Here is a 13,818-nt window from a genome sequence, read left to right on the forward strand (position 1 = left end):
TGCTGCTGGCTGGGCAGGGAAGGGGCACATGTGCCGCATCAGCCTCCTGAGGGAGAAGGGAGCTGGCCCAGCTCTGCAGCCACGGACAGCACCGGGGAACCTGTGGGCACCTCTGTCCTCAGTGAGGCTGCTTGAACCACCAGGACCTCTAGGTCCTCAGCCTGAACCCTCACATTAATGCTAGAGGAAATGACAGCCAATGTTTCATAAAACGGAAATGGGGGAAGGTTTGTGGTGAATTCGGAGAATTAAAGAGAACAGACAGAAAATCTTAAAGGAAATAAAAAAATCTGTACACATAAAATAAGATAGTGCTTAGGTAAATTATGACATACACATGCAAAGTCATATACACAGAATGTTATTTAGAGTTTGCCATTAAATCAAGTAATCCGTACAAAACCAAATTAGCTATAATGCCCTTCTAAGTGTGAAGAATCCATATATGCAGAATATCATACGAGAATATTGTGAAAAACTACATGGAACCAAAATGGATAACCTAGGGCAGATGGACAAATTTCTGGAAACATACAGTCCACCAAGACTGAACCAAGAAGAAACTGACCACTTGAACAAACCGATCACTAGAAATGAAATTGAATTAGCGATAAAAAACCTCTCTACAAATAAAAGTCCAGGACCAGCCGGCTTCACCAGGGAATTCTACCAAACATACAAAGAAGAACTCATCCCAGTCCTTCTCAAACTCTTTCAGAAGATTGAAAAGCAAGGAATAGTCCTAAACTCATTCTATGAAGCCACCATTACCCTGATACCAAAACCAGGCAAAGACACCAGCTAAACAGAGAATTATAGACTAATATCACTGATGTATGTAGATGAAAAGTCCTTGCCAAAATATTAGCAAATAGAATCCAACAGCACATAGAAAAGATTATACATCATAATCAAGTGGGGTTCATTCCAGGGACACAAGGGTGGTTCAACATATGCAAATCAATCAATGTAATACATCACATCAAGAAGAGAAAGGACAAAAACCACATGATCATCTCAATAGATGCAGAAAAAGCATTTGATAAAATTCAACACCCATTTATGATAAAAACTCTCACCAAAGTGGCTATGGAGGGAACATATCTCAACATAATAAAAGCTATGTATGACAAACCTACAGCCAGCATAGTACTCAATAGTGAAAACCTCAAAAACTTCCCACTAAAATCTGGGACAAGACAAGGATGCCCACTATCACCACTCCTATTTCCAACACAGTCTTGGAAGTCCTAGCCACAGCAATCAGGCAAGAGAGAGAAATAAGAGGGATCCAAATTAGAAAAGAAGAGGTAAAAGTGTCACTATATGCCAATGTCACGATACTATACATAGAAAACCCTAAAAGATCCACACAAAAACTACTAGAGCTGATTGAAGAATTCAGCAAGGTAGCAGGTTACAAGATTAATGTTCAAAAATCAGTTGCATTTCTTTACACTAACAATGAATCAACAGGAAAAGAAACTAAAGAAGCAATCCCCTTTAAAATAGCACTCAGAGTAATAAAATACCTAGGAATAAATCTAACCAAGGAGGTGAAAGGCTTCTACACAGAAAACTATAAACCATTGATGAAGAAAATTAAAGAAGACTTTAAAATATGGAAAGATATCCCATGCTCCTGGATTGGAAGAATCAACATTGTTAAAATGGTCACATTGCCCAAGGCAATCTACAGGTTTAATGCAATCCCTATCAAATTACCCAGGGCATATTTCACAGAACTAGAACAAATTGTAATAAAATTTATATGGAGCCATCAAAGACCTAGAATTGCCAAAGCATTACTGAAGAGAAAGAAAGAGTCTGGAGGAATAACTCTACCAGACTTCGGAGAATACTATAGAGCTACAGTCATCAAGACAGCATGGTATTGGTACAAAAAAGAGACACATGTACTAATGGAACAGAATAGAGAGCCTAGAAATGAATCCACAAACTTTTGGTCAACTAATCTTCGAGAAAGGAGGCAAGAAGATACAATGGAATAAAGACAGTCTCTTCAGCAACTGGTGTTGGGAAAACTGGACAGCAGCATGTAAAGCAAGGAAACTAGAACACTCCCTTACACCATACACAAAAATAAACTCAAAATGGATCAAAGACTTAAACATAAGACAAGATACAATAAACCTCCTAGAAGAAAATATAGGCAAAACATTATCTGACATACATCTCAAAAATGTTCTCCTAGGGCAGTCTACTCAAGCAACAGAAATAAAAGCAAGAATAAACAAATGGGACCTAATGAAACTTAACAAGCTTCTGCACAGCAAAGGAAACCATAAGTAAAACAAAAAGACAACCTACGGAATGGGAGAAAGTTTTTGCATATGAAACCGACAAAGGCCTGATCTCCAGAATGTATAAGCAGCTCATATGACTTAATAAGAAAAAAACAAACAACCCAATCCAAAAATGGGCAGAAGACTTAAACAAGCAATTCTCCAAGGAGGACATACAAATGATCAATAGGCACATGAAAAAAATGCTCAATATCACTAATTATCAGAGAAATGCAAATCAAAACTACAATGAGGTCTCACCTGACACCAGTCAGAATGGCCATCATTCAAAAATCCACAAATGACAAATGCTGGAGAGGCTGTGGAAAAAAGGGAACCCTCCTGCACCACTGGTGGGAACGCAGTTTGGTGCAGCCACTATGGAAAACAGTGTGGAGATTCCTCAAAAGACTAGGAATAGACTTACCGTATGACCCAGTCATCCTGCTCCTGGGCATATATCCAGAAGGAACCCTACTCCAAAATGACACATGTGCCCCAATGTTCATAGCAGCACTATTCACAATAGCCAAGACATGGAAACAGCCTAAATGTCCATCAACAGATGACTGGCTAAAGAAGATGTGGCATATTTATACAATGGAATACTATTCAGCCATAAAAACCGACAACATAATGCCAGTTGCAGCAACATGGATGCTCCTGGAGAATGTCATCCTGAGTGAAGTAAGCCAGAAAGAGAAAGAAAAATGCCATATGAGATCTCTCATATGTGGAATCTAAAATTAAAAACAAACAAAAACAACCAAAACAGAAATACCAAATAGAAATAGACTCATAGACATTGAATACAAACTTGTGGTTGCCAAAGGGGTTGGGGGCTGGAAGGGACAGACTGGGATTTCAAAACATAGAATAGATAAACAAGATTATACTGTATAGCACAGGGAAATATGTACAAGATCTTCTGGTAGCTCACAGAGAAAAAAATGTGACAGTGAATATATATATATATGTCCATGTATAACTGAAAATTGTGCTCTCCAGTGGAATTTGACACAACATTGTAAAATGACTGTAACTCAGTAAAAAAAAAGTTAAAAAAAAGAATCTATATAAGCATAGAAACATGTTCGTAAAGACATGTATTACATATCGATGAGGCTTATCTTAAGACGTTAGGAATTAAGTTGGCTATAATTTTCTTTTTTCTAGTCCACAGTTTGTATAATTTTGACTCACTGAACTCTTTTGTAAAGAGAAAAAGATTCTAACAATAAAAAGACGTAGAAATAAATGATTGCCTAATCACACAATTGACACCTATAAGGGTTCCCAGAATTTGCAAGCACCCAAAAGGGTCAGGGTGGGTTCCTTTCCCCAGGGTCTCGTACCTTTCCGGACGGAACTCCTCAGGCTCTGTCCAAAGTGCTGGGTCTTTGTGAAGAGCGTAGACTGGCACCATCACCAGTGTCCCTTTGGGAATGAACACCCCATTGATTTCCACATCTTTCTTACAGACCCTCTCCAGTCTCCCAGGAAGTGGGAATATTCTGAGAGTTTCATTCACCACCATGTCAAGATACTCCATGTGTAGCAGGCCATCGTAGGTGGGGGGCGCCTGGAAAGAAAGAAATTACTTTTGACACATCGAGTCTTGGGATCAACTTTCGGCTCAGTCTATGAAGTACTATTGAAATGTTAGGTGCTCCGAAGAATAATTTAAACTGGTAAAGGACCTTAACAGTTATAGACATTTTAATATCTCTCATGGCCTTTGACCTGCTTAGTGGCTCTTTGAGATGCATGGAGTAGGTATGACAATGGGAGACCATTGAGACCATCCCCTAAATAGGGCCTGAAATCTTGCACATTACCCTGCAGTGATTTTTCTTTCTTATTAAAAAAAATGACTAATAGAATATGGCTCTGTTAAGTGAGTGCTGAAATTATCATTTCGTTTTAAAAGGAAGGCACACATCTCTACCAAGGAAAAGGTTATGTGTGAAATAACAATTTCCCTCTTTAACATAAAGTTTCTAAGTTGAAAACTCCTAATCACTAATTCTAATGAATTTCTAATGATCACTATTCTAATGAATATACATATACAATTTGAAAAGATTATGTAATCTAAAATCCCTATAAATAATTTGGGGAGAAAAGAGTTCCTTTCTGGACCAAATATGCAAAAGAAGGGTAAGATGGATGCTCCTGGGGACACAATTTCAGACCTAGGGGAAGTTACCCGAGGGTCAGGACCCCGCCCTCAGCCCTGTCCTCCGTTGCTGAGCAGTCTCCTGTTGTCACTGAAGTTTTGACTGCAAGGTCTGAAGGTCTAAACAAGCCTCTCCAGCCCCAGAGGCCAGATCTCCTAAAAATTCCAGTTTTGGCAGAGATCCGACAACAGTGAGGCTGACGTGTGGCTGCCACATGCTGTTATATTTTAGAGGCAATATCGTAAAGGGTAAGAACTGGCTCAGGAGCCAGGGACCCCCTGGCTCAGAGCTTGGCTTTTTCTCCACTGGGTGCACGACTAGTGTAGGCAAGGATTCCATCTCTCGGCAGCTCAGTTTTCTGACGTGTCACACGGAGATAATTCGAGCTGACATGTCACAGGGCTCTGTGGCAGAGACACTCACTGCTCACCCAGTGTCCACGTGGTCCCCACATTTCCCAGCCCACCTGAAGTTAGGGAAACCAGCGTTGGCAGTGGGCTGTGAACTGAGTTGATTATGTCAGTTCAGGGACAAAACACTTGAAAAGCCAGTGAGCAGCTGTCAAGTCCCTTATCCCCAGACAACAAGACCTCATGTTCCAGACAACGCAGCTACAAGACTGGAGCCTTGTAGTGGATCCTCTTAGTCAGTATCCCTGAGTAACTCTGGATCCGAGCTCCCCACTCCCATCCTCCACTACTCATCCGTGTGGGACTTGTAAATGTGGGAATATACCTTTGCTCTGAAAGCCCCTGAGATTTGAGGGTTCATCTGTTACTGAGGCATAACTTAGCCTCTCTTGACTTAAAACACAATTTTAGGAAGATTAGATTCATTTTAAATGGAAAGCATTCAGAGCATACACATACAGTAAAAAGCAAACGATCATTACCATCGTGGTCATTATAAGCATTATTGTAAAGGAGAACACAAGACTTAACCAACTAAAGGTCTCTTAGTGACCTTTTCACATTCTTGTAGTTAAAAAAAAAATCTCAATACGGGGTTAACAGAGAAGAAGGATTATCTCTAATTTAAGTCAGCCCTACACTGTATCCTTATCTTGTATTTAAATGAACCAGGACTCTGAAATGTCATAAAACTTGTCCAAAACCACAGTCATGAGTCAAACTCATGTCTTCTATTTCCTACCCTATGCACTCTGTGGTGACAAGGTTCCTCCTCATCTGCACTTTACCCAGGGTGGGAGATTGAATTGATAGTCCCAATTCTCCACCCCTTCCTGTGTCCCTGCCTTTGCCATCTAACTTTGTGGTGCCCTCGCTTTCTGACTCTGGGGTTGACCAGCTTGTCTGAGACAGTGGAAAGTTTCCTAACTGTGCTGCAAGCAAAGGTTTGAAGGCACCCACATGAGTGGGTTTCTTTCTCCTGCCACCTACCACTGCCCTGAGAAGCAGACATGGGGGGTATGAGGGATGCGTGGGGCACGTGTGCAGTTGAGTGAGCGCAGCCAGCTTAGCCAATCACCCTAGACCAGCCAACACCCAGACCAAATCAAGTCAAGCCTCATCAACAGGTAACTAAGCAGACACTAGAGCAGTAAATGCTTATAGCTCGATGCACTGAGGTTTTGTCATTTTTACTTGGCATTATCCTGACATCTGATTTGGTAGGACCAGCATGTTTTCCGAAGTACTTACACTGCTGTGAGTAGCACATACACCTATGTTTCTCCTGTCATTTTGCACTCGTTAAATCTTTCCTCAATAGTGTGGGTAAAAGATTTTGTGCTCACGATTTTTGCAAAAATCTCTTAAGAAGTGGAGAGGAGGTGTTCTCTCTGAGGCTTCACCTTACCCGCCCCGTTCAGGCACCATCTGCTCACCTTGTTGGGGAAAGTCGCATCGATCTCCTTCTGTAGCTTCTGCTGGACATCGGGGTGCGTGGCCAGTTCATACATAATGAAGGAGAGAGAATTGCTGGTGGTCTCATAGCCAGCAAAAATAAAGATAATGCCTTGGGCCACTATTTCTAGGTCAGTCAGAGCTAAAAGGAGAGGAGAGCCATTGTAGGTGAAGGACAGCAACATAAAATATCACAGTTAAGATGATCAGAAATCCAAATGAAACTGCCAAACCCCTAGGGAAAGAAATGTAAAAGCAATTCAAAGTCACACTGAGAATTGTTTGCACTCTCATGTCCTCCTTCAAGTAGCAGAAATCAAAACAAAACAAAACAACAACAAGAATTGTCTTAATCCCATTTTTGGGCCTGTCTGTACTAATCCTGGCCCCTGCATCTGGTGATGCCAGAATCAACAAAAAGCCAGAAGAGTTCTGATTGACTGTGGTCTCATCAAGGGCATTAAAATAGCAGAATAAAGACCATGTCCATAAAAGGACATTGAAAAATAGAGCCCTGTGAATGGAATTAGCAATGTTGTTTCAGTCATGGCCTGAGTGTCACCTTTCTCGGTACATGTCCTCTCTCTCTGTCCCCCTGTGCGCCCAGCAAACAGCCCTTGTGATGATACATTTCTCTCCCTTTCATTTTCTCCTGAGGGAAACCGAGCACGGTCAGGCTCTGATCTTTCTGATGGGACTGGACTAGGACCTTTACATACTCAGAGCACTCAGATCAAGGTGGTATCTGCCCCAGCCATGGATCCACACAATAATGATAAGAAAAAGTCTGTTAAAAGGGTCTACGGGATTTGATTTCCCAATGATGATACCTCTGATGGTAATTGAGCAAATTCAACTCTCAAAGTTACCGTCCCAGTTTTCACAACCCCCCAGGATAAAGTGTAGAGCTGTGCCATCTAATATGTAGAGAGTTAAATTTAAATTGATTAAAAGTAAATACAGTGTACCATTCAGTTCTTTTGTGCTGCTAGCTACATGTCAGGTGCTCCATAGGCACGTATGTCTAGTAGTTACTATATTGAATAGGTGCAGATATAGAATATTCCTTTATCACGGAAAGAGGTACTGTAGTATATATGAGAATATATAAATAGATTGATATAGATGTACACATAATTTTAGATACATTTATAGTGGTGTGCTGTCATCAGCTCACCTGCGCTTAAAAACAAATTGTTAAAAATTCAAGAATTTTGTGAGATGCTTGTCAAACCATTGGTGGCTTAAAATTGACCACAGGAGAGTATTCATGCAATGGAATACACTACATATCAGGGCATTCTTATTTGAGACAGAGAGAAGCTGTTTACATCATTGAATATGGGTAGATACTTTCAGGGAGAAAATAAATAAAATAGAGATTAAAAATTGAAAAGATTACTAAAATCAAGTGTTGGTTTTTTGAAAATGTAAACAACATTAATGAAGCTTTAGCCAGGTTCACCAAGAAAAGAGAGAGCACCTAAAAAAACAAAATAAGAAATGAAAAAGGAGAAATAACATCTATACAACAGAGATAAAAAAAACATCAGAGAATAGTATAGACAGTTATGTGCCAACAAATTGGACGCTCTGGAAAAAAGGGACAAGTTTCTAGAAACACACAGCCTGCCAAGACTGAGTCAATCAGAAACCGACAATTTGAACAGACCATTCATTAGAAGTGAAATTGAACGTGTAATTAAAATACTCCCAGCAAAAAAAAAGTCCAGGACCAGGTGGCTTCACCGGGGAATTCTACCAAACATGTAAAGAAGAAATCATAGCTATCCTTCTCAAACTGGTCCAAAAAAACTGAAGATGAGGGAACACTACCAAATCCATTCTGCAGTGGCCACCATTACCTTGATCCCCAAACCACACAAAGACATTACCAAAAAAGAACATTACAAGCCAGTATCATTGATGAATACAGATGAAAAAATCCTCAACAAAATAATAGCAAACTAAATCGGAAAATGCATAAAAATAATCATACGTCTTAATCAAGCTGGACTTATTCCAGGGTCACAAGGATGGCTGAACAGTCACAAACCAATCATTGTGATACACCACATTGACAAAAGGAAGGCTAAAAATCACAGCATTATCTCAACGGATGCGGAAAAAGCACTTGATAAAATTCCACCGCATTCATGATTGAAGCTCTCATCAATGTGGGTACAGGGCAAACTTATCTGGAAAGAATTAAGGCCATTTACAACAAACCCACAACCAACATAATATGCAACTATGAATCTGAATGTGTTCCCACTGAATTCAGGAAGAAGGCAAGGTTAATTTCAAGCTGACAGTAGTTTGATAAACATGTCACAAAATTCGTGAATCTTTAACAACTGTGCAAAATTGTTATTTAGATAGTTTTTTTCTTTTTAGTTTATGTTTCTGACGTTTCATTATTAGCATATAGACACGCAACAGATTTCTGTCTATTAATCTTGATCCTGCAACCTTGCTGAATTCATTTATTTGTTGTAATAGGTTCGGGGTAGAGAACTTGGAGTTCTTGTATGAAGTACCATGTCATCTGCAAATAGTGACAGTTTTACCTCTTCCCTTCCCATCTGCATTCCTTTGTCTGATTTTTTTTTTTTTTTTTTTTTTGGTCTGACTGCTACGGCTACAACTTCCAATACTATGTTAAACAGAAGTAGCCAAAGTAGACATCCTTGCCTGGTAACCCTAGTAACAATGAGCACTCCTAGATCTTAGATCTGGATTTCTACACACCATTTCTCACTAACAGGCACCAGAACTCCTTGAAAACCAGCTCATGGAAATCAAAGAGAAACCTGGCAAGTCTCGCATCAGAAAATGAAGGTCTCAGAAAATGACAGATACAAAGGATACACGATGCTCCATGCTATCGTGGTGGATATACCTCGTCACGCATTTGTCAAAACCCGCAGACTGCACAACACCAAAAATGAAACCTAATGTAAACTACGGACGCCAGGCGGTAATGGTGTGCGACTGCACGTGCACTGCCTGTCACAGGCGCAGCCCTCCGCGGTGCTCTTTTGATGACGGCAAGGCCGCGTGCGGGCTGGGGCAGGGTGTATATTGGAAATATTTGTATTTTCCACGTGATTTTGCTGTGAACCTAACTGCTCTAAAAATAGTCTATTGATTAAAAAAAATTTTTAAAAAGAGGAAAAGAAGGAAAAGATACAGGAGCCCACTTGAAAAAGCTCCAGTGGAAAACCTGAGAGAATCTGAGACTCAAAACAAAGACTGATGGGCTCACACAGGCACCTCCCGTCTGTGAGGCCCACTGCTGTCCATGGCGGCACACCGCTAATAAATAACTTTTGTATTCTCATCCTTCATCTCTGGTAAATTCCTTCACCAACCCGTGCGTCACGGGTTCACCCGTCCCCCACCATGTTGTGTGTCGCCAACATTTGGTGCCTCAGGCGGTCCTTGGGGCTTCTGTCTCTCTCTCTCTCCCTCCTCCTTATGGGAGTCTCCCCCTGGCTTGATTGGATGCATAGTTCTGGAGGCTGGAATCCTCAGGGCAGTCTTCCCTCTTCGGCTTTCCTTCCCTGTCTCATACTTTCCTGCTCTTCCCTGTCATTCACAAATTCTCCAAACTTTTGCCAAGGACTGAGGAACCCTGGGTGGGCTCCTCTCAGCGGACTCTGAAACCCAGTCTGACAGATGGCCCTTGGTGCTGAATACTCATGGGAAAGGGGTCTTTTCTTTTCCAAATACCCTCCTCTCCATCTCTCCCTTCCTCAGTCTCCCCCTTCCTCTGACTCTGGCCCTTGAGACACGCCTTGGCTCTCCAGCCCAACCACGTGGTGCACCCCTGAACCTTCTCTCCACTTTTTGCGGATCACACCTCCAGATTTGCTGAGCCTCCTGCCTTCAATCACTGCGCCAGGTAGAAGTCGCTGGTGGGTGAGTCCCCCACTTTTTGTCTTTGCTTTACAGCCCTTGTGCGGGTTTTGGCCCTTGCACTGGTTGGCTTGTCTTTCCTGGGGGACACTCAAAGTAAAAGGACACCACAAGTTCAGCCTGTGTCCTTCTGGGCTAGGCTGCCCCAGGATAGAGTAGAACCTTCTCTCTTTGATACCTCCCTAGCTACAGCGGGAGACGCCTCTTCTATTCCCCGAGACTCACCTTTGGATTGCAGTTTAAAACACTGGGATAACGCTGATCCCCAGACATTAAAGCAAAAGCAGCTCTGAGCTATAATGCAATCTTCCAGCTTGATTCTGTCTGTCACAAACTGGGCAAATCGTCTGAAGTCCCCTATGCTCAGGCCTTTACCGCCCTCTCCCCAAACTCGCATCTTCGTAAAAATTGCCGCACATATCCCTCCCGATTCTCTTTTCCTGTTTTACTGGACACCGTCTTTAAGATTTCCAACAATTAGGGGGAAATATCGGGGCTAAAGAGGAGAAAAGAGGTAAGGAAACAGACGAACAGCAAGCCAGATACTGCCGCTGCCACTGCTCCCTCTGTGCCCGGACCAGAGGTGTGGCTCCAGACAGAACCCAGAGCCCGCCAACCCATCACCACCACCCCCGCCCGCCTCCCCTGCTTCGGGCACTTGTGAGTATCTTAGAAAAAAAAAAAAGAAAAAGAAAAAGAGAAAGGAAAAGAAAAAGAAAAAGAAAAAAAACCTTTCTCTGGCCTCTAAGGGAGCAAAGTCATTCTAGGAGGAACTTGCCTTTGAGATGCAAATATTCTACCTGTCCTTCTCTGAGAACCCTGATCTCACCATCTTTCCAAAACGCAACTTTCAAGAAAGGGGTGAAATGATTTGGAACTTAATCTGTTAAGGACAAATAGAATCTTGTCTCTTTTCCATAAATACTAGTAAAAAGGATTTAACCGTCTTTGATTTGTTCCATTTGCCAGAAACCCAATTTGAATACAACTTCTTTTATAACTGATGGGTTTTAAATTCTAGTTTTACTAACTGAGGTCTGTATTTACAAGACTCACCTCCCAGGCCATGTCTTGCCCTTAAGTTACAACAAAGGGGGCAGGGCACTGCCAACAAGAAGCTGTCCTGCCCCTGGGGATTATTACAAGGTTTAATTGAATTATTAAAAGAACTTTAAGTTTCTTTCTAAAGCTCAGTAATCTATATGTATTTCATGATCTTATTCAGAGTCAAGTTCATCTAATTGTCAGGTTTATGGTTAATTACCTAAGTCCAGTAATTCTGGGTTACCTTGGTGGATTTCTCCACTCCAGGGGTCTAACTGCTAGGCCTTTAGGAAATTTATTCTAGAAAAAAGAACTTACAGTTCTGTTCAGGCCCCTAACGAGATTACTAGGTGGGATTCCCTCACCCGGCCAGTTACTACCTGCTCTCATCCTGGCCACAGATACGATTTTCTTCCAAAGTCACTGAAGCTCAGTCAGAGCAACAGGCAGCAGCCTGACGCAGTAAGCAGAGCTCCAGCTCTGCAGGGGAGCTGTGAGTACGGTTCCGGGTAACCGTAGATGTGGGAAGAAGCAACAAGAGGGAACGTTTCCCTGGAGCGTAACGGGCCAGTAAGGCAGGTGGGCCAGAGGTTTTTGCTCCTGTGCAGAAGGCCTCGTCCAGCAAGTGGGCGGCCTGTCAACGAGTCCCCGCCTGACCTAGAAGTGAGCGCTCCTCGTGCCCGGGGTGAAACGGTCATGAAACGCCTTCCAAGCCGTGGTGACTTTTTGATCACGAGGGCGCTGGCCATCTGCCGCTACAAGGGTTAGGTCGCAAGCCACTGAAGGCCATGGCCCTCCGCACCCCCTGAAAGGAGCTCAGGGTGGAGGTCGGAAGTGAGGCGCTCTGAGCTTTGCAAAAACTGATGAAACGGGCCTTCGGGTAGTTAGATGTTTTCAGGAGAAGGATTTATGACCCAAATTCTTGCATCTCCTCATATCTAGAAAAGCACTAAAATCATTAAGGGTGGCATCTGCTTTGGCCAGTAAGGAGAGCTGTCTCACAAAACCGCACTGCTCTGGGCGTCCTTATGCCAAAGTTCAGCGTAAGGTGGTCCCTAAACAGACCTCTGACTGCTTCTCCAATGACTTTTCTTAGTCCCCTGAATGGATAAGTTTTTCCTTTTCAGACATCCTCAAATTTCTTCTCTCTGTTTTTGCTGGGTTTATCTATTTATCTTGGTACCCACGTTCTTTTATGCTGTGTTTCTCTCTTACAAAACTGAATGTCTGACTTTGAGCTGCAAGATCTGTGCACTTAGGAACAAATACACCCCTCCTACCAAGATTGCTGCCGTGAACCAAGCCAACATCCTGGTGATGCAGCCCTTGGACACCATTGGGGTCTCCTTCCACTCCCACCTTGAAAGCTGCCGGCATGTCGGGGACCCAAAACTCTGGACAGATTAGCATGAGAGACAGGGACAGCGTGACACACCACATTCAGCAGGAAGCAGATACGGAAGATGAGACCTTCACCCTTGTTTCAAAGATCTGTCACTGCCAATCTGTCGGGGGGGATGTGAGGCCAACTGACGTCCTTCAAAAGTCCAATGACCCCCATCCCTGGGTTCTCAGAAGTCTGCCTGTGATCCCTCAACAGATAAAGTACATCCTTTACTGGGCGTGTTTCCCCTAACAAACTAACTGCCCTGGGTAATGTCTAATCTCACAACAGCTCAGGCTGGCTTGTTTCAGCCCACCTTATCAGAGTCATAAACTTCACAGACCCTAAACTTCTTACCTCACCTACAGCCAATCAGAGACTCATGTACAAGCTGATCAGGCACCTTGTGACCCGACCTTATAAAAGACCCCAACAGCCGCCCTCGATGTTCATACAGGCACCTCTTGTCCGTGTGGCCTGCTGTTGTCTATGGCAGCATACCCCTAGTAACCTCCTTTTCTATTCTCAAAAATAAATAAAGAGAGAAAGAATGACGTAAGAGAGTAAATTAGTTATATATGAGGTCATACTGATATAGATAAATGAACAAATCAATGGATAGGGGAGAATGGAAACCTCTCCCTTACAAAATTTCAGACTCATAAATGCAGAAGAATGATGCAGTTAGAAAGTCATCATTTTGCAGCCGTCAGAGTAACATTTCAGTCAAAGCTCACCCATGGGAGATAAAACTAGTGGGTGACTCTTTGAAGAGGAACAAAATATATAGTCTCAGATGCTTCTCCACAAGTTACATATTAATGACAAAAGGAAAAATTAAACTTTATAGTAGAGAAACCCAGTGAACACAGCTTTAACCAAGTGTTCCCAGTTGAGGTCACCAACACAGGGGCAATGTCCCTCCCGATGTGATGAAGCCTTGGTGCAAATTCCAGGCAGAGGCTCTGACTCGGTGGGTCTGGAGGGGCCTGAGAATTGACACTGGAAACAAGCCCCCCAGAGGCTGGGCTGCAGGTGGTCCAGGACCAGGACTGACTCTGGGCGTGACGTTCTTGTCATACTCGCCCTTCACGCTCTGAACAAAGTTGTGCCAGCGT

General features: G+C 42.7%; 1 protein-coding gene across 1 annotated transcript in view; it reads right to left on the reverse strand.

Moving 5' to 3' along the window:
• The window catches only part of LOC105099349 (cytochrome P450 3A29), a 35,243-nt gene that overhangs the window by 4,346 nt on the left and 17,079 nt on the right, over positions 1 to 13,818 (reverse strand). Inside the window, exons 10-11 of the mRNA XM_031432528.2 lie at positions 6,333 to 6,493; positions 3,662 to 3,888 (exon numbers count right to left, since the gene is read on the reverse strand). Of these exons, the coding sequence (XP_031288388.2) occupies positions 3,662 to 3,888; positions 6,333 to 6,493 (388 nt within the window). The remainder of the gene's footprint in view (positions 1 to 3,661; positions 3,889 to 6,332; positions 6,494 to 13,818) is intronic.

Source organism: Camelus dromedarius, chromosome 24 (genome assembly GCF_036321535.1).
Source record: "Camelus dromedarius isolate mCamDro1 chromosome 24, mCamDro1.pat, whole genome shotgun sequence".
NCBI lineage: Eukaryota > Metazoa > Chordata > Mammalia > Artiodactyla > Camelidae > Camelus > Camelus dromedarius.